Source organism: Scyliorhinus torazame, chromosome 13, assembly GCF_047496885.1.
Source record: "Scyliorhinus torazame isolate Kashiwa2021f chromosome 13, sScyTor2.1, whole genome shotgun sequence".
Lineage (NCBI taxonomy): Eukaryota > Metazoa > Chordata > Chondrichthyes > Carcharhiniformes > Scyliorhinidae > Scyliorhinus > Scyliorhinus torazame.
The window spans coordinates 197,033,506-197,057,000 of record NC_092719.1 but is presented as its reverse complement, the minus strand read 5'-3'; the positions used below and the strand labels follow the sequence as shown (position 1 = coordinate 197,057,000).

The 23,495-nt window shown below is 48.1% G+C and overlaps 1 protein-coding gene across 3 annotated transcripts in view; it reads right to left on the bottom strand.

The window, feature by feature from the left end:
• Positions 1 to 13,573: 13,573 nt before the first annotated feature.
• LOC140388497 (interleukin-17 receptor E-like) overlaps positions 13,574 to 23,495 on the bottom strand; it is a 117,303-nt gene continuing 107,381 nt past the window's right edge. For 2 of the 3 annotated variants that reach the window (XM_072472784.1, XM_072472786.1), the window contains 4 exons: positions 20,331 to 20,396; positions 16,731 to 16,782; positions 16,400 to 16,504; positions 13,574 to 15,513 (listed from right to left, as the gene is read on the bottom strand). In XM_072472784.1, the coding sequence (XP_072328885.1) occupies positions 14,864 to 15,513; positions 16,400 to 16,504; positions 16,731 to 16,782; positions 20,331 to 20,396 (873 nt within the window). In that variant the 3' untranslated portion in view covers positions 13,574 to 14,863. The remainder of the gene's footprint in view (positions 15,514 to 16,399; positions 16,505 to 16,730; positions 16,783 to 20,330; positions 20,397 to 23,495) is intronic. The other variant, XM_072472785.1, reaches the window with a different exon arrangement.

Sequence of the window (23,495 nt, the reverse complement as noted above, 5' to 3'; positions counted from 1 at the left end):
AACCTCCGTATGTTCGTGTTCAGCTGTCTCCCCTTCACAAACCCAGTTTGGTCCTCATGAACCACCCCCGGGACACATTCCTCTATTCTCATTGCCATTACCTTGGCCAAGACCTTGGCATCTACATTGAGGAGGGAGATTGGTCTGTAGGACCCGCATTGTAGCGGATCCTTTTCCTTCTTTAAAAGAAGCGATATCGTTGCTTCTGACATAGTCGGGGGCAGTTGTCCCCTTTCCTTTGCCTCGTTGAAGGTCCTCGTCAGTAGCGGGGCGAGCAAGTCCAAATATTTTCTGTAAAATTCAACTGGGAATCCGTCCGGTCCCGGGGCCTTTCCCGTCTGCATGTTCCTAATTCCTTTCACCACTTCTTCTACCGTGATCTGTGCTCCCAATCCCATCCTTTCCTGCTCTTCCACCTTGGGAATTTCCAGCCGATCCAAAAACTCCATCATTCTCTCCCTCCCATCCGGGGGTTGAGCTTCATACAATTTTTTATAAAATGTCTTAAACACTTCATTCACTCTCTCCGCTCCCCGCTCCGTCTCTCCATCTTCGTCTCTCACCCCCCCTATTTCCCTCGCTGCTCCCCTTTTCCTCAATTGGTGTGCCAGCAATCTGCTCGCCTTCTCTCCATATTCATACTGTACACCCTGCGCCTTCCTCCATTGTGCCTCTGCAGTGCCTGTGGTCAGCAAGTCAAATTCCACATGCAGCCTTTGCCTTTCCCTATACAGTCCCTCCTCCGGTGCTTCCGCATACTGTCTGTCCACCCTCAAAAGTTCTTGCAACAACCGCTCCCGTTCCTTACTCTCCTGCTTCCCTTTATGTGTCCTTATTGATATCAGCTCCCCCCTAACCACCGCCTTCAACGCCTCCCAGACCACTCCCACCTGAACCTCCCCATTGTCATTGAGTTCCAAGTACTTTTCAATGCATCCCCTCACCCTTAAGCACACCCCCTCATCCGCCATTAGTCCCATATCCATTCTCCAGGGTGGACGCCCTCTTGTTTCCTCCCCTATCTCCAAGTCTACCCAGTGTGGGGCATGATCCGAAATGGCTATAGCCGTATATTCCGTTCCCCTCACCCTCGGGATCAATGCCCTACCCAACACAAAAAAGTCTATGCGTGAATAGACTTTATGGACATAGGAGAAAAACGAGAACTCCTTACTCCTAGGTCTACTGAATCTCCACGGGTCCACCCCTCCCATCTGCTCCATAAAATCCTTAAGCACCTTGGCTGCTGCCGGCCTCCTACCAGTCCTGGACTTCGACCTATCCAGCCTTGGTTCCAACACCGTGTTAAAGTCTCCCCCCATTATCAGCTTTCCGGTCTCTAGGTCTGGGATGCGTCCTAGCATTCGCCTCATAAAATTGGCATCGTCCCAATTCGGGGCATACACGTTTACCAACACCACCATCTCTCCCTGTAATTTGCCACTCACCATCATGTATCTGCCCCCGTTATCCGCCACTATAGTCTTTGCCTCGAACATTACCCGCTTCCCCACTAATATAGCCACCCCCCTGTTTTTCGCATCCAGCCCCGAATGGAACACCTGTCCTACCCATCCTTTGCGCAACCTAACCTGATCTATCAGTTTCAGGTGCGTTTCCTGTAACATGACCACATCTGCTTTAAGTTTCTTAAGGTGTGCGAGTACTCGTGCCCTCTTTATCGGCCCGTTAAGCCCCCTCACGTTCCACGTGATCAGCCGAGTTGGGGGGCTTCCCACCCCCCCCCCTTGCCGGTTAGCCATCATCTTTTTCCAGCTTCTCGCCCAGTTCCCACGCGGCTGTATTTCTCCCAGACGGTGCCCCCCCGCCCATCCTTTCCCGCACCCACTCCCCCCTTTCCCCAGCAGCAGCAACCCAGTAATTCCCCCCTCCCCCCCCCCCCGCTAGACCCCCCGCTAGCGTAATTACTCCCCCCATGTTGCTCCCAGAAGTCAGCAAACTCTGGCTGACCTCGGCTTCCCCCCGTGATCACGGCTCGCCCCCTGCGGCGCCCCCTCCTTCCTGCTTCTCTATTCCCGCCATAATTATCATAGCGCGGGAACCAAGCCCGCGCCTCTCCCTCGGCCCCGCCTCCCATGGCCAACGCCCCATCTCCTCTCCCTCCCCACCTCCCCCCATCACCACCTGTGGGAGAAAGAAAAGTTACCATACCGCAGGATTAATCATACAATCCCTCTTCGCCCCCCCCCCCCCCACTCGTCCCACCACTTTGTCCAAACGTTCATTTTCGTAGTCCAATCATTCCAATTTTTCTTCTACAATAAAAGTCCACGCTTCATCCGCCGTCTCAAAGTAGTGGTGCCTCCCTTGACATGTGACCCACAGTCTTGCCGGTTGCAGCATTCCAAACTTTATCTTTTTTTTGTGAAGTACCGCTTTGGCCCGATTAAAGCTCGCCCTCCTTCTCGCCACCTCCGCACTCCAGTCTTGATATACGCGGATCACCGCGTTCTCCCACTTACTGCTCTGAGTTTTCTTTGCCCATCTAAGGACCATCTCTCTGTCCTTAAAACGGAGGAATCTCACCACTATCTATGGCTCTGGGAGCTTCTCCTGCTCTCGGTCCTCGCACCATAACTCGGTATGCTCCCTCCACCTCCAACGGACCCGTCGGGGCCTCCACTCCCATTAACGAGTGCAGCATCGTGCTCACATATGCCCCGACGTCCGCCCCCTCCACACCTTCAGGAAGGCCAAGAATCCTCAAGTTGTTCCTCCTTGCGTTATTTTCCAGTGCCTCCAACCTCTCCACAGATCGTTTCTGGTGTGCCCCCTGTATCTCCGACTTCACCACCAGGCCCTGTATGTCGTTTTCATTCTCTGCTGCTTTCGCCTTCACGACCCGAAGCTCCTGCTCCTGGGTCTTTTGTTCCTCTTTCAGCCCTTCAATCGCCTGTAATATCGGGGCCAACAACTCTTTCTTCATTTCCTTTTTTATCTCCTCCACGCAGCGTTTCAAAAACTCTTGTTGTTCAGGGCCCCATATGAAACTGCCACCTTCCGACGCCATCTTGGTTTCTGCTTGCCTTCCTTGCCGTTGTTCGAAAGGATCCGCTGCAATCCGGCCACTTTCCTCTCCTTTTTCCATCCGTGTCCAGGGGGAACACCCTTCTGGTTTACCGCACGGTGTTTTCAGCCGTTAAAATTGCCGTTGGGGCTCCTATCAAGAGCCCAAAAGTCCGTTTCACAGGGAGCTGCCGAAACGTGCGACTCAGCTGGTCATCGCCGCACCCGGAAGTCGCCAGGGATATTTTTTGATTAACGGGGTGGACGGGGAGAGAACAGCGTCTTGCCGTGTCGGGGTGTATGAAGCTCTCCATGCTCCCATAGTTGATTAGGCAGGACGTTTCATGCCCATTGATAAGCACCGTCATTGTAGCAGTCGATAGTGTTCGGGGCCGAGACTGGTCCAGGGTCACCGCGGCTACTCGTGGCAACAGTTGAATGTTTTCTTTGGGCGGTGTGTGGTCAGCCGAGCTGGGGTCCTGGGAGTTCATCCAAGATGGCGGTGCCCATTGGTCGCACATGGCTGGGAGTGCACAAAATGGCGCTGCCCATCCATCGCACGTGGCGTCGGCGGGACAAGATGGCGGTACCTGGAGGCCGCATGTGGCCCTGGAGGGAGAAGATGGCGGCGCCCGCTGGCCGCATGGGGACCATGGAGAGGATTGTGATGGCGGTCCGTATTTGCCGCCGGAGACCGCAGCGACCGCCCGGGCCTGGCATACCGCCATGAAGTGGCCTTTTTTACCGCATCCCGTGCAGGTGGATGCACAGGCCGGACAGCGCTGTTGGGGGTGCTTGGCTTGCCCGCAAAAATAGCAGCAGGGCCCCCCGGGGTTGCCAGACCGTCTTGTACCACAAGCTTGTGGGGGGATGCCTCAGGGTCGGCCGCGGGTGGGGTTCCACACTGCCAAGGGGGCTGCCGCGTGGTCGGGGACGTAAGCGCGGGCGTTTCGGGAGGCCACATCCAGGGAGCCGGCAAGGGCCCGTGCCTCCTTGAGGCCTAGTGTCTCTTTCTCCAGCAACCGCTGGCGGATTTTGGAGGACAGCATACCTGTAACGAAAGCGTCCCGGATCAAATGTTCTCTGTGGTCGCTCGCCGAAACTTGCGGGCAGCTGCAGTTTCTCCTCAACACCAGGAGTGCACGGTAGAATTCTTCCAGTGATTCCCCAGGGATTTGTCGCCTTGTCGCTAGCAGATGTCGGGCGTAGACCTGGTTTACAGCAGTCCTTTCAGCAGCTCCATTGCTGCATCAAAATCGTCCGCGTCCTCGATGAGGGTGTAGATTTCTGGGCTCACCCTCGAGTGCAGGACTTGAAGTTTCTGTTCTCCCATGGGTGTGATTTTGGAAGTTCCGAGATATCCGTTTAAACACGCCAGCCAGTGCTTGAAGGTTGCCGCTGAGTTTGCCGCGTGGGGGCTGAGTTGCAGACACTCTGGCTTGATTCGGAGCTCCATTCTTTTAAATCTAGCTTATTAAATTGATGCACGATCAATAACCTCAGAACCGAGATTGGAGACAATTGAAGGCTTTAATACGCTCGATGTTTCCCCCAGCAGCGCAGGTACAGAAGAAAGTTGCTGGGGCGGCACGGGCTCTTATACCTCGCCTTGCAGGGCGGAGCTAACATACAAGCTTATCCAATGGGAACAAGTACATTCTCCAATGGTATTCCGGCATTACTAGGTACCGTAATCCTCCTAACCCAGACTACCACACCCTCGGAGCTCTCCTTCGAGGTGTTTTCCTTGGACTCAGGGGAGTGGGCTGTCCGCGATGGGCTGGCGTCGCCAGCTGTCGGACCTGCGGGAGAATGGACATGTGTCAGCGGGAAGGATGGGTCAGTTAGTAAGACAATCACTACTCGCATTTGACAGGTCCTCCGGGTGGTTCCCAGTGGCTACTCACCTCTGCGGCGTCTGCCAGCTTCCGCCTGGATGACCGCCCTGTCCTTGGTCATACCGGTCAGCTCCAGGGCATGATCCTCAAAGGAGTTGAGCATTCTCAAGTCCAGCATATCTTTGCCAGTCTGGGCTTCTCCTGCCGATTGTGGGAGAGCTTTTCCTGAGGAGACACAGAGAGAGCATCGTTACCACACGCGTGGTTCAGTGGAGGAAGAGGGACTGTGAAGGCGGGATTGGTGGGCAAGGGGGATGGAGGGCTGGGGTCACTTGGAGATGCTTCCTGATGTGTTGGGTGTTCTGGATCACATACAGGTCACCAACACTTGAAGTAGTGCAACACTATTTTATTAACAGGTAAACTATTTAAACATACTTGAACTGTGGATAAATGCGATACTAGCTTTAACTAAAGACCTTTGCCTTGTCCTAACCAGTTGATGCACTCAGCACATGGCGAATGTCTGTGTTGCAGGCTGTGAGCTCTGTGCTCCTAGATAGCTGCTATTCGAATGAGCGGGAACTCTGATGCCCCCTGTCTTTATAGTGCGTGTGCTCTCACTGCTGATTGGCTGCGGTGTTGTGTATGTTGATTGATCCCACTGTGTGTCCATCAGTGTGTGTCTGCACCATGATATACTGGTGTATATTATGACATCCCCCCTTTTATATAAAAAAATGTGCCTGTGTGACAATAAATAGAGTGTTGTGAATGTTCCTGACTACGTGTGTGTGAAATATTTACAGGACTATGTACATAAAACGAAGCTATTTACATGGGAAGGTGCCTGGTGCAGAAAAAAGTGTGTCACACAAATAACGAGATGCACACTATATACAAACCACTTGAACGATTAAACGGAAGAACAGAACAGACCCGAGAGTCCATTAGTGCACAAAGTTCACAAATTAAGTCTCTGAGGTGGGCGACAAATTCTGGTTGACCGCCTCAAGGGTGGGTCAGGAGCCACCGGCTGAGGAGCGGGCTGGACTGCGTCAGAGCGAGGAGGATGCAGAGTAACCGGAATCTCCGCATAGTCCAGGTCAGGGACAACAGGAGGGCATGGCACTGGTGGAGGATCATGTAGCGAGCGCGGAACGAGACGAAGGGCACGTCGATTATGGCGCAGAATGGAACCATCCGGTAGACGAACCAGGAACGAGCGGGGAGCCACCTGCCGAAAAACCAGAGCAGTTGCAGACCAGCCACCATTCGGAAGTGGACGTGGACGTTGTCATCTGGAGCCAGAGCAGGGATATCGGCTGCACGGGAGTCATGAGCCGCCTTGTGCTGTGCACGAGACAGTTGCATTCGTTGAAGGACCAGAACATGTTCGAGGTCTGGGACGTGAATGGACGGCAAGTCGTCTTCAGGGTGCGACCCATGAGCAGCTGGGCTAGCGACAGGCCAGTGGACAGTGGGGCCAAATAATAGGCCAGCAGGGCGAGGTAGAAGTCGGATCCCGCATCGGCAGCCTTGCAGAGGAGCCGTTTGACTATGTGGACGCCCTTCTCCGCTTTGCCATTGGATTGGGGTACAGGGGACTGGATGTCACATGCACAAAGTTGTACCTCCTGGCAAAGTTGGACCATTCCTGGCTTGCGAAGCAGGGGCCATTGTCCGACATCACAGTGAGTGGGATGCCGTGATGAGCAAACGTGTCCTTCCAGGCCTGGATGACTGCAGACGATGTGATGTCGTGCAAACGTACTACCTCCGGGTAGTTTGAAAAATAGTCTACAATCAGAACATAGCGTGCCCAGCGCGTGGAACAGGTTGATGCCGACCTTGGACCAAGGGGATGTGACCAACTCATGGGGCTATAGGGTCTCACGTGGTTGGGCCGGCTGGAACCGCTGACAGGTGGGGCAGTTGAGCACTGTGTTGGCGATGTCATTATTAATGCCGGGCCAGTACACTGCCTCTCGGGCCCATCGGCGGCACTTCTCCATGCCAAGATGGCCCTCGTGTAGCTGTTCCAAGACTAGCTGGCACATGCTGTGCGGGATAACAATGCGGTCCAACTTCAGGAGGACACCATCGACTACCGCCAGATCGTCTCCGATGTTGTAGAACTGCGGGCATTGGCCCTTGAGCCACCCGTCTGTTAGGTGGCGCATGACACGCTGTAGCAGGGGGTCAGCCGCAGTGTCGCGGCGAATTTGGACGAGGCGTTCATTCGTGGCCGGTAGATTGGAGGCCACGAAGGCCACATGGGCGTCAACCTGGCAGACGAATCCCGCTGGGTCACTGGTTGACTGCCCTGGACAGAGCATCGGCTATGATCAGGTCTTTGCCCGGGGTGTATACGAGCTGGAAGTTGTATCGCCGGTGTTTAAGCAGAATGCGCTGGAGGCGAGGCGTCATGTCGTTCAAGTCTTTTTGTATTATATTGACCAGCGGGCGATGGTCGGTCTTGACGGTGAATTGGGGAAGGCCGTACACATAATCATGAAACGTGACGACACCGGTCAAAAGGCCCAGGCACTCCTTTTCTATCTGCGCGTAGCGCTGTTCCGTGGGGATCATGGCATGTGACGCATATGCAACGGGGGCCCATGATGAGGCCTCATCGCGTTGCAGGAGCACTGCCCCAATGCCAGATTGGCTGGCATTGGTCGAAATCTTTGTCTCTTTCGCTGGATCAAAAAAGGCCAATGCCGGGGCCGTGGTAAGTTTGGGTTAAGATCTCTCCATTCGCGCTCGTGGGCAGGAAGCCATTGGAAGTCTGTCGTCTTCCTGACCAGGTTCCTGAGAGCTGTAGTATGAGAGGCGAGGTTCAGGATGAACTTCCCTAGGAAGTTGACCATGCCCAAAAATCGGAGGACCGCCTTCTTGTCCTCTGGCTTTTTCATGGCTATGATGGCACAGCCACCTTGTCCGCATCCGGACGCACACCCAACTGGGAGATGTGGTCCCCTAGGAACTTGAGTTCCATCTGGCCGAAGGAGCATTTGGCTCTGTTGAGGCGTAGGCCCTGCTCCCGTATGCGTTTGAATACGCGCTGGAGGCGATTGATATGCTCCTGCGGGGTGGTGGACCAAATGATTATGTCGTCGACATAGACGCGAACACCTTCAATGCCTTCCATCATTTGTTCCATAATCCTGTGGAACACTTCTGATATGATCCCAAACGGCATCCTGTTGTTACAATATCTGCCAAAAGGGGTGTTAAAGGTACACAGTTTCCTGTTGGATCGGTCTAGTTGAATTTGCCAGAATCCTTTTGAGGCGTCAAGTTTGGTGAAGAGCTTGGAGCGAGCCATCGCGCATGCGATCTCTTCGCATTTGGGGATTGGGTAATGCTCCCTCATTATGTTGCGATTCAGATCCTTTGGATCAATGCAGATTCTGAGCTCGCCGGAAGGCTTTACTATGCACACCATGGAACTGACCCAGTCGGTTGGTTCCGTAACTCTGGAGATCACTCCTTGGTCTTGGAGGTCCTGCAGCTGCTGCTTGAGGCGGTCCTTGAGGGGTGTTGGGACTCTGCGAGGTGCATGCACCACAGGCGTGGCGTTCTGTTTGAGTAGGATCTTGTAAGTATATGGGAGCGTGCCCATGCCTTCGAAGACATCGCGGTGCTGGTCGATGATGGCGTTGAGTTGCGCCCTGAAGTCAGCATCCTGGAAGGCAGACGTGTCATCAGGAGAGAGTGAACTCTTTGAACGAGGTTTAGCAGCTTGCACGCCTGTGCGCCAAGCAGCGGGTCCTTCGAGGAACCCACGATCTCGAAAGGAAGGATGGCTTTTCGTGACTTGTGCGTCACTTCGAGTTGGCATGAGCTGGTAGCAGGAATGATGTTGCCAGTGTAGTCCAATAGCTGGCAGGCCGATGGAAGAATGGTTGGTTTGACACGAAGGCTTTGGAAAGCAGACCACGCCATGAGATTGGCAGAGGCACCAGTGTGCAGGCGGAATTGTATTTGGGACTGGTTGACCGTAAGGGTGGAACACCACTCATCATCTGGATCGATGCTGTATACCGATGGCGGCTTATGTCTTTGATTCGGGGACAGCCTGTTTTTCGTTACGACACCGACTCGAAAAGGCGCCTTTGGGTCCTCGGTGTCACTGCTGTGTGGGAGGTCGGAATCGGACCCGGTGACCGTGGGTTGAATTGCCCGAACATTCCTGCACGGCTGGCTGAGACAATATGAATTGGAAGTCTGAGCTGCTCGACAGCAGGCAGCATAGTGGCCAAGTCTTCCACATCGTAGGCATTGCCGAGATTTTGCGGGGCATTGCTGCTTTAAATGGGTGGAGCCACAGATGCCGCACGTCATGACGTTAACACGTTTGCTGCGCCACCGCGCATGCGCGGTGCGGTCATGCGTGGTGCGCGCCTGCACATTACGTTCCTCCACGTCGCCGTCCCCTTGTTTGGTGCGTACAAGCGCGGGAGTCCGTGAAAAGCACGCGAAATGGCTGCCCTCATCCAGGCTGAGGCCATGGAGGTGCTCAATCACTTGGACCCGTTCCGCCTCGTGGGGACCTTGCCGCGCCGTTTTAGCCACTTGTATATGGGAGTGCCGACTGGTATCATTTTCATGTAGGACACGGGTCTCAATGGCGGTCGCTAGGGTGAGTTGCTTTACTTTGAGGAGCTGCTGACGTAGGGGGTCCAACTGAACACCAAAAACGATTTGGTCGCGTATCATGGAGTCGGAGGTGGGCCCGTAGCTGCAAGATTGCGCAAGAATGCGGAGGTGCATTAGAAAGGATTGGAAAATTTCGTCCTTACCCTGCAAACGCTGCTGGAACACGTAGCGTTCGAAACTTTCATTCACCTCTACTCTGCAGTGAGTGTCAAATTTGAGGAGAACCGTCTTGAACTTCGTCTTGTCTTCGTCATCTGCAAAGGTGAGAGAATTGAAAATGTGGATGCCATGGTCCCCGGCCGTGGAGAGGAGAAGAGCAATCTTTCTGATGTCCGAGGCGCTCTCCCTGTCCGTGGCTTCGAGGAAGAGCTGGAAGCGCTGTTTGAAAATCTTCCAGTTGGCCCCGAGGTTGCCAACGATGCGGAGCGGCGGCGGCGGGCTGATGTTGTCCATGTTGCTGGATGACGGAATGCTGGCAGAAAGCAGATCACTTGCAGGTAGGTCTAAGAAGCGCTAGTATGCAACCACACCTGGTATCATGATGTGTTGGGTGTTCTGGATCACATACAGGTCACCAACACTTGAAGTAGTGCAACACTATTTTATTAAAAGGTTAACTATTTAAACATACTTGAACTGTGGGTAAATACGATACTAGCTTTAACTAAAGACCTTTGCCTTGTCCGAACCAGTTGATGCACTCAGCACATGGTGAATGTCTGTGTTGCAGGCTGTGAGCTCTGTGCTCCTAGCTAGCTGCTACTCGAATGAGCGGGAACTCTGATGCCCCCTGTCTTTATAGTGTGTGTGCTCTCACTGGTGATTGGCTGCGGTGTTGTGTATGTTGATTGGTCCCACTGTGTGTCCATCAGTGTGTGTCTGCACCATGATATACTGGTGTATATTATGACACTCCCTGGGGGAGTGATAGCCCCCATACTGTTTACAACTTCCCTGACATTGGCTGTTCACCTTAACAAAGATGACCTGCTCTCTCGTGTCATGTATTGAATACCACCTTGGTGAAAATCTCTTTAACCTCAGTCATCTCTGTGCTGAAACTAAACTGACCACCATAGACAAACAAGGGTAGCACGGTAGCACAGTGGTTAGCACAGTTGCTCCACAGCTCCAGGGTCCCAGGTTTGATTCCCGGCTTTGGTCACTGTCTGTGCCAACTCTGCACGTTCTCCCCGTGTCTGCGTGGGTTTCCTCCGGGTGCTCTGGTTTACTCCCACAGTCCAAAGATGTGCAGATTAGGTGGATTGGCCATGATAAATTGCCCTTATAGTGTTCAAAAAGGTTGGGTGTGGTTACGGGGACAAGGTGGTGGCGTGGGCTTAAGTAGGGTGCTCTTTCCAAGGGCCGGTGCAGACTCGATGGGCCGAATATCCTCCTTCTGCACTGTAAATTCTATGATCTACATTTTGTGGATGACTTAGTGAAGTGGCCCACTCTGCACAAGAATTGCAAGCCACTCGATCTCTCCCATTCTGCATCCAAGGAAGTTGACCGGTCCTTGAATGTTACCAAAACAAAATTTGTATGTCAACCCACACCTCGTCAACCAAATGTTCCTTCACCCATATTTGTGAAAGGGGAGACCCTGGAATATGTTAAGTACTTTGCATACCATGGTAGCCACCTCTCTTAAAAGGCCACTGTCGTCAAGGAGATTCAACACCAGATTAGGTGTACTACCTAACCTTTCTACAAACTATGGCAGCAAGTCTTTGACAATGAAGACTTCCACAAATCAATAAAAGTCCTAGTGTACAGCGCAGTTGTTTTCACCACATTCTAACGCCCCAGCACTTTGTATCAAAGACACACAAGAGCCCCAGAGAAATTCCATCGACAATGCATCCAGCACAGCCTCTGGACTCAATTGTCAAACAAATGCTAGCCCCATTCTTGAAGTCAGCGTTACAAACATTCAGGCAAAAACTCGGCAAAATCAATTTCGATGGACGGGACATTGTGCCTGGATGGTCGAAAGAATCTCCCCCTTTCAGGCCCTGTTTTCTCAAATCTTGAAAGGCCAATGTTCCAGGGAAGGACAAAGAAAATGCCCCAAAGACACTGTGAAAATCTCCTGGAAGCATGGTAGCATTGATATTTGTGACTGGGAGGAACATGCTACCAATTACTCAAAATGGTGACAACTTGAGCATGAAACTACATCATGCTTTGAGTCTCAATGTCTTAATGATGATGCAGAACAGCAGCAGCGAAGGGAAGAAAAGAAAGCAAATCCTGCATTCCGGATCCCACTACCTCTGGTATATCCTGCCCCATTTGTCCAAAGATCTGTGGGTTGAGGATTGATCTATTTAGTCACATGAAGACCCATGGTAGAAACACACGTCCCGGAGCAGATACCTTTCTCACACGGAGAGGCTGAATTATCATGCTCTCTGGGTTCTAGTACATCGGGGTGGGTGTGAGGGCAATACTGGTGATATCCAGGTTACAATACAGTCAGGTGTGAATGGCACTGATTCTCAGGAATCTAAGTTTCTAATACAGAGGGAGTGGTATAGGAATGACATTCATGGATTTCAGGGTCTAGTTCAGTGGGAGGAATTTGTCTTTGATACTCAGGAATTCTTGATTCCAATCAACGCAAGGAATATTGATAGACATTAACCTAACCATCCCTTCCTATTCTCCTACTCTAATATTGCTGATGCTAAGGCAGAAAAGGGGGATGAGAAACTTCTGTTATGTGGAGATTGGGGAAACTGGGGCTGGTGCCCTTAGAGAGGTTGAGAGGAGATTTGATTGAGGTGTTCAAAATCAAGAGGGGTCTGGAGAGAGTAGATTGGGAGAAACTGCTCTCATTGGTGGACGGATCTAGAATGAGAGGCCACTGATTTAAAGTGATTGGCGAAAGAACCAGAGGTGAAATGAGGAGAAATGTTTTTTACGCGGCGTACGATTAGGTTCTGGAATGCACTGCCTGAGAGTCTGTTGGAGGCAGATTCAATCGTGACTTTTAAAAGGGAATCGGATAATTATCTGAAGGGCAAAGATTTGCAGGGCTGCAGGGAAAAGACATAATGGGACTAGCAGAGAACCATTACGGACAGGATGGACCTGTGCTCTAACCAGTCAATGGATCTATCATTGTTGTATACATCGCCGTAATTAAGCTCTTTTGTCTCAGTACTTGTGAACCTCTTTTATGGCACAGGTAACATGTCTCCTTTCATATAATGTAATACTCAGTGAACAACCTCCTTAATATGTTTTTTTTTAAAATCACAAACAAGTCCTTACACTGAAGCTGAGTAAACATCCAGTGCATTGAATACACATGTACCTGGCTGTTTTTCCCTCTGCACCTAGTTAGTTCTCTTATGTACATATGCGACCAAAATCTCTCAATGGATTAGAGAGAGACGGATATAACAGCAAGGGTGGGAAATATAAATCAGTGCTTTGTTATAAAAAGGACATGGATTAATTAGCTGGTACGTTGCGTTCACCGCAGATTCATCAATTTTTAAGGCTGATGCACCAGGAAAACTGTCTCAAGCTCAAGTTGGTGTTTGGACACCAAGCTGAGGAGGAGGGAGCGTTTGGTGCGAGGCAGATTTCTGAAGCTCAGAGTTATTTCCGCTGGATCTCTAGTTTTCCATCCAAAGTCAACTTCCAGGTTGTGCAAGACTTCCTCCGTTTTGTAACAGCCAAATGGATCTTTTGACCTTTCGACAGAAAATGGATGGCCAAAGGTTAATATGCAAAATCTTGACATGAGGTGATGTTGGTTGCAAAGATATTTTCTCCCCAAAAAAATGTATTCATGCTTGTATGCTCACCCAGATCAAAATTCATCACTAATGGGAAGCCACAAAATAAGACTTTAGGAATGTGAATGAATAGAAGTGGTGGGTGTGAGGTGCCTGGATACCAAGAGCACAGAGGAATTAAATCAAGCACATATTAATTTTGATCAATACCTGATGTGTTAAGTAAGTTGGTTCAACATTGACTGCAACTGGATGCAGTGAAACTAGAAACAGGCTTCTGACACAGGAGATGGTCCAACACTGTTTTATTGAACGTCCTGATTGCTGTACATAGAGTGTTAACTCACAGCAGACTATCAGTCTAACTGATAACCTCCTATTGGCTTGACCAGACTAACTCTCTACCTCATGGTGATAGTGCTCACTGGCTTGTGCACTCTTACTATCTCAGTAGCTGTGTCCTGTAGAGAAAGGGAGAGTCTTAATGCCCTGTGTGCTTTATAGTGGTGGTGTCCTGTCTGGTGATTGGTTGTTATGTGTCGTGTGTGTTCATTGGTTATCCTGTGTGTCAATCACTGCCTGTCTACATCTCATTATATACATGAGTGGATATTGTGACAATACCTTTAATAAGGACACAGGGAGTCCACACTGAGTAAAAATAAGAATGAAGTTATATTTACAAACAATATATATACATTTCCCGGTAGACCCCTAAGTTCCTTCTAGTCGGTGCCTTACTGGCCGACCTTATATATTCTGAATAATTGAGATACCCTGCCCCTAGCGGGGGAGCTCATACTTCACAAGGAGCATGGGGAAGACAAGCATTCCTACCCTGTAGGTCCCATGGAAGATATTACAATACCCTTAGCCCTTGGGTAGTTTAACTTCTTTTTCCTTGACGTTGATGGTAACATGGATTTAAGGAGCAGACAATGGACCCAGAATATTACTGCCCATCCTATCACAGGCGTGTTTCCCATTCTTCACTATGAAGCATCATTATTATAGGCTCCAGCCATTGTTCAGCATTACTTTCCTAAGATAAAGGTAAGGTAAAGTTGCCATAGTCCCAGATGACTGTAGGCTGCTTTCCCCTTTGAGGGGGAGAGCTGACTGGTGGTGGTTTAACCTGAGGATCACCACACCTCAGGCGAGAAGCAAGATTGAGATGGCGTTGACCTTGCTATGTGTCTCTGTGAAGCTGATTTTAAACTATGATCCACAACATGAAAAATATTCACATATCTCAATACCTCCCTCCACATGTAACACCTTTACATTCTGAACACCAGTCGCTTGGGTTAAATCTTTAACAAACTCCGCTCTCCTACTGTTGCGTTTAACCTTTCGCAGAATAGCCGACTTCTTGGAGTCCTTTGCTTGCAATGGATTTCCTACCTTTCTGTTTGCACAGTGTCCTTCATTATGGATGGGTGCAAGAATCATGAGGTTCACTCCAAAAAAATTACAGGCATAATTCTGACATTTAACCGCAATGGCCTTAATCCTTCTTCCCTCACGCTCCCCCTTGTTTCTGGTGAGACATTTTGAACAGGTCAGGCCCAACCAACCTCAGTCTGAGCAGTCACATTCCTCACAGCAGAGAAGCCCATGCCCCTGCAACTTTGTGCACTGCTCTATCCTCTTTCTCAGCTTTTGCATTTTCTCAGACTGCAGGATCTTACGCACCAGAAACTTAGTGCCTAACCCGAGGCTGCATGGAAGTTCGGGAGCGGAGAGCAATGTGCGCACCAGGCTTGAAAAATCCTTTAACATTCGGTATTTGGGGATCTTGGTAAATATTTCTGGAATGTTCTCTTTGCTACATAGTCCACCAAAATAAATAATACTGTAATCTTTAATCCTCCTGTTTCTTAAAAAGTCATTGTAAACACAAGCCATCGAGGTATTGAAAAGGTCGTGTACGTCACTGTGCTTGACTTTGCTTCCTGGGTCCAAGTTGCTCCATTGGTTGTACATTTTTTGGCTTCTTTTTGACCAGATGATTATTATCTTCCCTCCTTCGCGCTCTACAAGTTCCCTCTTGCTGTAAAGCCAAGAGACAATGCCAATCTCTGCCACTCTGCCAGTATCCCATAGGTCCAGGATGATGTTGCAGTGTAGTTCCGTCTTCAAGATATCTGCAAAAGCACAGATCAATGTTTTGTGCTCTTCAGAATCTGAAGAATACATCACCAGCACTGTTCTTCTCCAAAGTGGGGCTGCAAAGATACAAAAAAAAATAGAAGATTTAGGATCATGCTCCTTCACTGAAATAAGTATCACTTTTCTGCTTGGAGGGTGACAACGTTGGTTGTGGCTTTCTACGCTCCAGCCATTGTTCAGCATTATTTTCCAAAAACTTCATCTCATTTGTGAGATAAGACAGGGAGCGCTGGCAGACTGAAAACATTTCGCACTGAGCCCACTTTTGGTTGTCCTTAGTGTTCACAGACTCCAGCAGGGGCTACCGGATTTTGACTGTGGTTGATGTTCCCGAAAGGAGCAGTCACAACAAACCCATCCCTCGCCCAGAAGAAGCAGACGGAACTCATGGATTTGAAAGGGGTCCGGGTGTGCAGTTATAAACCACTGTCACCGAGGGATATATGGGTGAATGGATGTGGCAGCTTTTCTGCAGAAGCCAAAAGCATACAGGTGAGAAGTTTATGTCGGGTAGGGGATGGCTGGGGATTACTGTGGGAGTGTGACTCCATCCCCAAGGTATGAGACTGAATGATGCATGGTTATGGGTAAATTTGCAACCAGCGTACAGAGCTGACATCTCTGAGAGACCTTTTGACTGCAATGTTAACTGGATTGACTCCAGAACACTTTTTGTGTTGCGGATTTCAACCAAACGTACCTTCAAAGAGAAGGTTTTTTTCAATGTTAAACAGTGAGTTGTTACGATGCGTTGCTTGAAAGGGTGGTGGAAGCAGATTCAACAATAACTTTGAAAAGGGAATTGGATACAGTATGTACTTGAAAAGGAGAAATTTGTAGAGCTATGGGGAAAGAGCTGGAGATTGAGACTAAATGGATAACTCTTTCAAAGAGCTAGCACAGGCATAATGGTTACGGTTCTAAAATATATTTTTATGTTACCTGATACTTTAGTTGTAAATTTCCAGATGATATAAACAAACAATACTGCAACAGCTAACGCAGCCAATGTGCCCAAGATTCGTAGGCCTATCCAATGACGAGGGTCTGTAAAACAAAAGACAAGCACAAAAAAAGACATTTTAGAAAACAAGTGGGAACAGAACAGATTCGGATTGAATTCAATAGAAATGATCATTCTTATAGAAATTGAAAAATGCATTGTTCGAATTTTCAGAAACTTGAAGTTAGAATATAAACATTCGTGACATATCACACTCGCCGTACAATAAATTACAATATTTGGTCTTCTAAAATAAATTGTAACACTTACAGTGTGGACAAAGTAGCTGCTTCCCAGAGAAAGCCACATCAGAACGCCACACCTGGGAAAGAGATTTTAACAAGGTGTTAAATTCTCTAATAGATACTGCTGCGACAGAGTGGTTCCACGCCAATTTATCTGCTTCGTATTAAATAACTTGCTTTTGATCTTTTATTTGATCATACCTCTACCTGCTAAAGAACAGTTTAGTCTAAAGCTTCCATTATGTGGTGGGGGGAGAGAATTGGTGGCTTTGCTGATGGGAGTACTGCACAGCAGTCAAAGAGTCAGTAATCATAGAGTCATATAGTACAAAAGAGGCCCTTTGGCAGATTGTGTCTGCACCAACACAACTACACTGAATCTACACCAATCCCACTTTCCAGCACTTGGCCCATAGCCTTGAATGTTATGGCATTTCAAGTGCTCATCCATGTAATTTTAAAAGATTGTGAGTTTTCTCACCTCCACTACTCTCCCAGGCAGTGCCTTCCAGACTCCCACCGCCCTCTGAATGAAAAGATTTTTCCTCAATACCACGCTAAACCTCGTGCCCCTCACCTTAAAATTACGCCCCGTTGTTATTGACCCTTCAACTTAGAGGGGCCAGCTGCTTCCTATCCACCCTGTCCATTCCCCTCACAATCTTGTACATCTCAATCAGGTCCCCCCTCAGCCTTCTCTGCTATAAAGAAAACAACTCGTGCCTATCCAGCCTCTCTTCATAGCTTAAATGCTCCATCCCAGGCAACATCCTGGTGAATCTCCTCTGCACCCTCTCTAGTGCAATCTCATCTTTCCTATAGTGAGGCTACCAGAACTGCACACAACACTCCAGCTGTGGCCCAACCAAAGATTTGTACAGCTCCAATATAACCTGTCTGCTCCACCCTGCCAATCTTCGTGTCACCCACAAACTTACTCATCAGCCCTACACACATTCTCATCTATATCGTTTATATATATCACGAATAAAAGGGGACCCAGCACTGATCCCTGTAGTACAGTGGTATAGTCCCTGTAGATTAGTGGTACAGTCCCTGTATAATAATATAGTAATCTTTATTATCACAAGTAGGCTTACATTAACACTGCAATGAAGTTACTGTGAAAAGCCCCTAATTGCCACACTCCGGCGCCTGTTCGGTAACACAGAGGGAGAATTCAGAATGTCCAATTCACCTAACAGCACGTCTTTCGGGACTTGTGGGAGGAATCCGGAGCACCCGGGGAAACCCACGCAGACACAGGGAGAACGTGCAGACTCCGCACAGACAGTGACCCAAGCTGGGAATTGAACCTTGCCCCCTGGCGCTGTGAAGCAGCAGTGCTACCCACTTTGCTACCATACAGTGAATAATGGTACAGTCTCCATGGTACAGCAGTATAGTGGTACATTCCCTGTAGTACAGTGGTATAGCGGTACAGTCCCGGTGGTACAGTCCCGGTGGTACAGTGGCATATTTGTACAGTCCCTGTAGTACAGTGTATAGTGGTACAGTCCCTGTGGTACAGTGGTATAGTGGTACATTCCCTGTAGCATAGTGGTACAGTCCCTGTGGTACAATGGTATATTGGTACAGTCCCTGTGGTACAGTGTTTCCATTCACGGAGGATCCGCCAATTCTAATATTGTATTCAAATTCAGAGGGTGCGGACACATCATCAATAAATCATTCATCGTTCACCGAAAAGAGAACTTAATAAAGAGGCATACAGATACAAGCTAACATGGTGCTACATCCAGAAGTATTTCAGGCAGAGCTCAGGTTCAAGGCATAAGATGTTGCGCTTCTTTCAAAAGTTTCTATTGCCCTGCAGAGCTGGTTCCTCGAATGTAACAAAGTGGTCCAGATACTCTGAAAATAACTAGTTAATGTTTAAAGTATTAAATCTCAGCAACAGTGAGATTTCATGTGCCAACTACTAACAGGTTCAGTCATGGATTATTAGATCACTGCTGCTTCAAAGTACTCCACCACCCCTACAAACAGTGTATTTGCTTTAATGGGTTAGGAACGTAAAGTCAGTAATACCCGCTCTCCACTTGGAACTTAAAAAGTATCCATTATTGCAACAGTAAGGGGCTGGTTAGCTCGGTTGGCTAGATGGCTTGTGTGTTGTTCAGAATAACGTCACCAGCACAGATTCAATACCTGTTCTGACTGTGGCAGACTTGGGACCTGCCACCTCACCCTCAACATGCTTGACATACAGTGGAACCCTTCAAGTTAATTAACCAATTGTTTCTCTCTTTCTCTAATGGAAAGAGATACCTACTGTCCCTTGTGGACAATGGCTATTTGCCTACCTTCAGTATAAAGCTGGTCCACAGTGATCTTGGAAATAGAACTTCAACAGACCAAAGGGATGGTAAATGTTAAATGAACGTTTCACTGTATGTCTCCTTGATACTGAATTGTATTAACAAATTGGCTAGAAGTGATAGTAAGTTAGAGGTAAATGTGTTCCCATGGGATTCCTCTATTTAATGGTGATATTAACCCATCAGTTAATCAGTCGTCCAATGTTACCACAGCAGTTTATTTTCTAGTTTATTTTTTCTCTCAGGTTCTCAATTCTTTTCCCACCACAAAGTGTGATGGAAGGTCGAGCAACCAAAACCATGCTTAATCTTATTTTATATTTCACCATGGCTTCCACAAATGGACGACTTCTTGACTTTACCGGGTCAAAATGACGCTTTATCAATGTCACTTTACCAAGCTGTTTTCGCTAATCGAGCTGCTGATCCCTGTTCCTGGGATACCGGGAGAGGGTGGTGTTGATGAAAACTCCTGGGATATTGGGAGAGGGCAGTGTTGATTCCTGTTCCTGGGATATTGGGAGACGGCAGTGTTGATAAAAGCTCCTGGGATATTGGGAGAGGGCAGTGTTGATGAAACTCCTGGGATATTGGGAGAGGGCAGTATTGATGGAAGCTCCTGGGATTTTGGGAGAGGGCAGTGTCGATGAAAGCTCCTGGAATATTGGGAGAGGGGAGTGTCGATGAAAGCTCCTGGGATATTGGGAGAGGGCAGTGTTGATTCCTGTTCCTGGGATATTGGAAGAGGGCAGTGTTGATGAAAGCTCCTGGGATATTGGGAGAGGGCAGTGTTGATGGAAGCTCCGGGGATATTGGGGGAGGGCAGTGTTGATGGAAGCTCCTGGGTTATTGGAAGAGGGCAGTGTTGATGGAAGCTCCTAGTATATTGGGAGAGGGCAGTGTTGATGAAAGATCCTGGGATACTGGGAGAGGGCAGTGTTGATGAAAGCTCCTGGGATATTGGGAGAGGCAGTGTTGATGAAAGCTCCTGGGATATTGGGAGAGGGTGGTGTTGATGGAAGCTCCTGGGATATTGGGAGAGGGCAGTGTTGATGAAAGTTCCTGGGATATTGGGAGAGGGTGGTGTTGATTCCTGGTCCAGCGATATTGGGAGAGGGTAATATTGATGAAAGAGAAATCCCTCCAGTTAACTTTAGTCAACAAGCCAGTGTGAGCAGTGTACAGGATTTCCCATGCTGCGCATCTTCCCATGGTTATATTTTCAATGTAATATTGAGAAATCTCCTGTCGAGTACCTTTAAGATAATTGATGAGTTACCTACCCTTACGCAGAATTCACCACTTTCCACAGGCAAGATCATAAGGAGTTTTTGGGTGCTCAATTCAATCTGAGAACGATATGAAGATTTTAGAATGAAACATCCATTGGGATTACATAGAATTACATTGGCTACACAGTAGAGAAATATGCCATTCAGTCCAAGAGGTCCATGTCGATGTTTATGCTTCACTCGACTTTCATCTTTCTTATAATAAATATAACATCATAACCATATATTCCTTTTGTCCTCAAATGTTTGTCTCGCTTTCCCTTGAATATATCTATACTATTCACCTCAAGCACTCTCTGTTCCACATTCTCACCAGGCTTTGGATAAAGAAATTTCTTCTGAATTCCCTATTGGATTTCTTGCCAACTATCTGATATTGGTGGCCTCAAGTTATGCTCCTCCCAACAAGAGGAAATATTCTTTATTGCCTGGATTTTCTCCACAATAGCGAGTCTGGATGTCGTGGCGAAGATGACGTAAGTGGTTGAAAATCCAAATCCTGTCCCTGAACATAGAAATCCCATTTTTGTGGTGGCAGGAATGGGGACGGTGTTTGGTGACTGCAGGTTTTACAGAGGCAGCTGGTCATACAATTCATCAGTTGCCTACACTCAAGTGTGATTTTGGCAGCCTTGGACCATTGATCCCGAAGTATGGAGATTAGACCTGGAAGAGCAGGTCTGAACTTTGCGGATTCGTTTGGAAAGTAAGAGGTGTGGTACCCCTTTGGATCTGGTCCGGAATATCTTTGAGGGACATGAGGTGCTCTTTGGTGGAGATAAGATGCACTTTGGTGGAAACTCAAATGGCCTTTGGAATTGTTAAAAAGTAGGCATAAATGTGCACGAACCATCACTGTCAAACTCACTGGAACTGTCAATACACCTGTCAAAACTAGCAGAAGCATGTGCCAAGAGGATGTGGGATGTGTCAAAAGTGTCAAGAAGATGTTCGGGGCAGCACGGTAGCCTTGTGGATAGCACAATTGCTTCACAGCTCCAGGGTCCCAGGTTCGATTCCAGCTTGGGTCACTGTCTGTGCGGAGTCTGCACATCCTCCCCGTGTGTGCGTGGGTTTCCTCCGGGTGCTCCGGTTTCCTCCCACAGTCCAAAGATGTGCAGGTTAGGTGGATTGGCCATGATAAATTGCCCTTAGCATCCAAAATTGCCTTTAGTGTTGGGTGGGGTTACTGGGTTATGGGGATAGGGTGGCGGTGTTGGCCTTGGGTGGGGTGCTCTTTCCAAGAGCCGGTGCAGACTCGATGGGCCGAATGGCCTCCTTCTGCACTGTAAATTCTATGATTCTATGATTCTATGATTCTATGTGTCAAGAGTGTCAAGAACAGCTTTCAAAGGAAGCTGTCAAAATGTCAAGAGGAACTGTCAAACATACCTGTCAAAGCAATTAAAAGTCATACTCTTTATGGAATGTAAATGATTGCTTGCTCTTTCACTCTCTCTGTTGACATAAGCCTGAGAGCTTCCATTACTGTATTCCTGGACAAGATAGTTTCTCTATTACTCCTACTACCACTTCACTACTCTTCACTGGACTTTCCAACCTTACCTTATATAACTAAACACTACTCCTCTCACCCTGAGTTCCACATATTACTACCTTTTCTGGCAATATTCTTCCCAGACTACATCCATTACCATTAAAGATTGACTAGTTCCCGTATCTCTTAAAATTGTGACTTCTTTACCTACTCCTCCTGATACACATGAGTAAACTTTACCCACACAAGTAATTTCTTTAAAGAGATCTGGCACCTTCTTATCAATCACCTCTTGATCAGGCTGTACAATCTTTTGCACCTCCTTCGCTTCCCTTGGGCTTTCCTTTACCACTTTAACAAAACCCACTGTCTTATCCTGCTTTACCACATCAGCCTTCCCAGTGCTTTTCTTCAACCACCAACACTGTGACTTTACATGGCATTTTTTATTACAGTGAAAACATTTGAAACTTTTCATTTCTTTTCCACCCTCCTGGATTTCTTTTTTAATCTGAGGTATACTCTCTTTATTGTCTCCCATCAGATCACCTTTACCTTTACTACTTGAGTATTTCTCATGTCCCCAGTTTCTATCCCTCACAGGCTGAAACTTTAGTCGGAAACCAAGCTTTGATTTATGAACTAATTCATAATCATCTGCCATTTTTGCTGCTAACCTTACAGTTTTAAGCCTCTGCTCTTCCACATGAGTTCTCACTACATCAGGAATTGAACTTTTAAACTCCTCCAAAAGTGGGCTTCAGGTACTAGTTCATATGCACCTAGCATGGACTTTTTCACCTCCTCATACAACCCAGATACCTCCTCCAGTAGTGATGCAAACACTTCACTAGCCTTGCCTACCAGCTTTGTTTGAATCAGTAATACCCACATGTCCTGTGGCCGTTTCATTTGTTTAGCCACATTCTCAAAGGAAATGAAAAAGGCTTCTACCTCCTTCTCGCCAAACCTTGGCAATGCTTGGACATAATTAAATAGATCCCCACCAAGCCTTCGACTATGATGCTCTTTCTCACTATCCTCATCACTATCATCCAACTGTACGTTTCCCTTTACGTCTGCCAATTTTAACTGACTGTCATGTTTCATGGCCATTTTCTGAAGTTCAAACACTCTCTATCTTTTTCCCTGATCTGGATCTCCCTTTCTCTTTCTTTTTGTTCTGCTAGGGCTATTTTTTCTGTTTTCCTTTCTTCTCTCTCTTTTTCTTCTCTCTCTCTCTTTCTCTTTCTTTTTCCTCTCTCTCTCTTTCGTATTCAAGCTGCTATAATTCTTTCTCATGTTCCATTTGTTTAATTTGCAACTGGATTTTTGCTATTTCCAATGAGTCAAACTGTATCTCAGGCAACTTCAAATGCTTTGCCACCGCCATAATTACTTCATTTTTTTGCATTTTGTCAGGTAATTTTAACTGCAATGTTTTTGCCAAATCTAACAGTCTGCTTTTAGTCTCTGTCCGTAAGGTACTGCGTGTGACCGTCTCCACCCCCAAAAACCTCTGAGCCTCTGAAAGAGCCATTGTCCACAACACACTGCCTCCTTAAACTATAATACCACACCGGAAAAGCAACCACAATATGCTCACCCCTCACTGTCTTTAAGTTCACTAAGCCAATCCAATAGATAGACTTTTATCC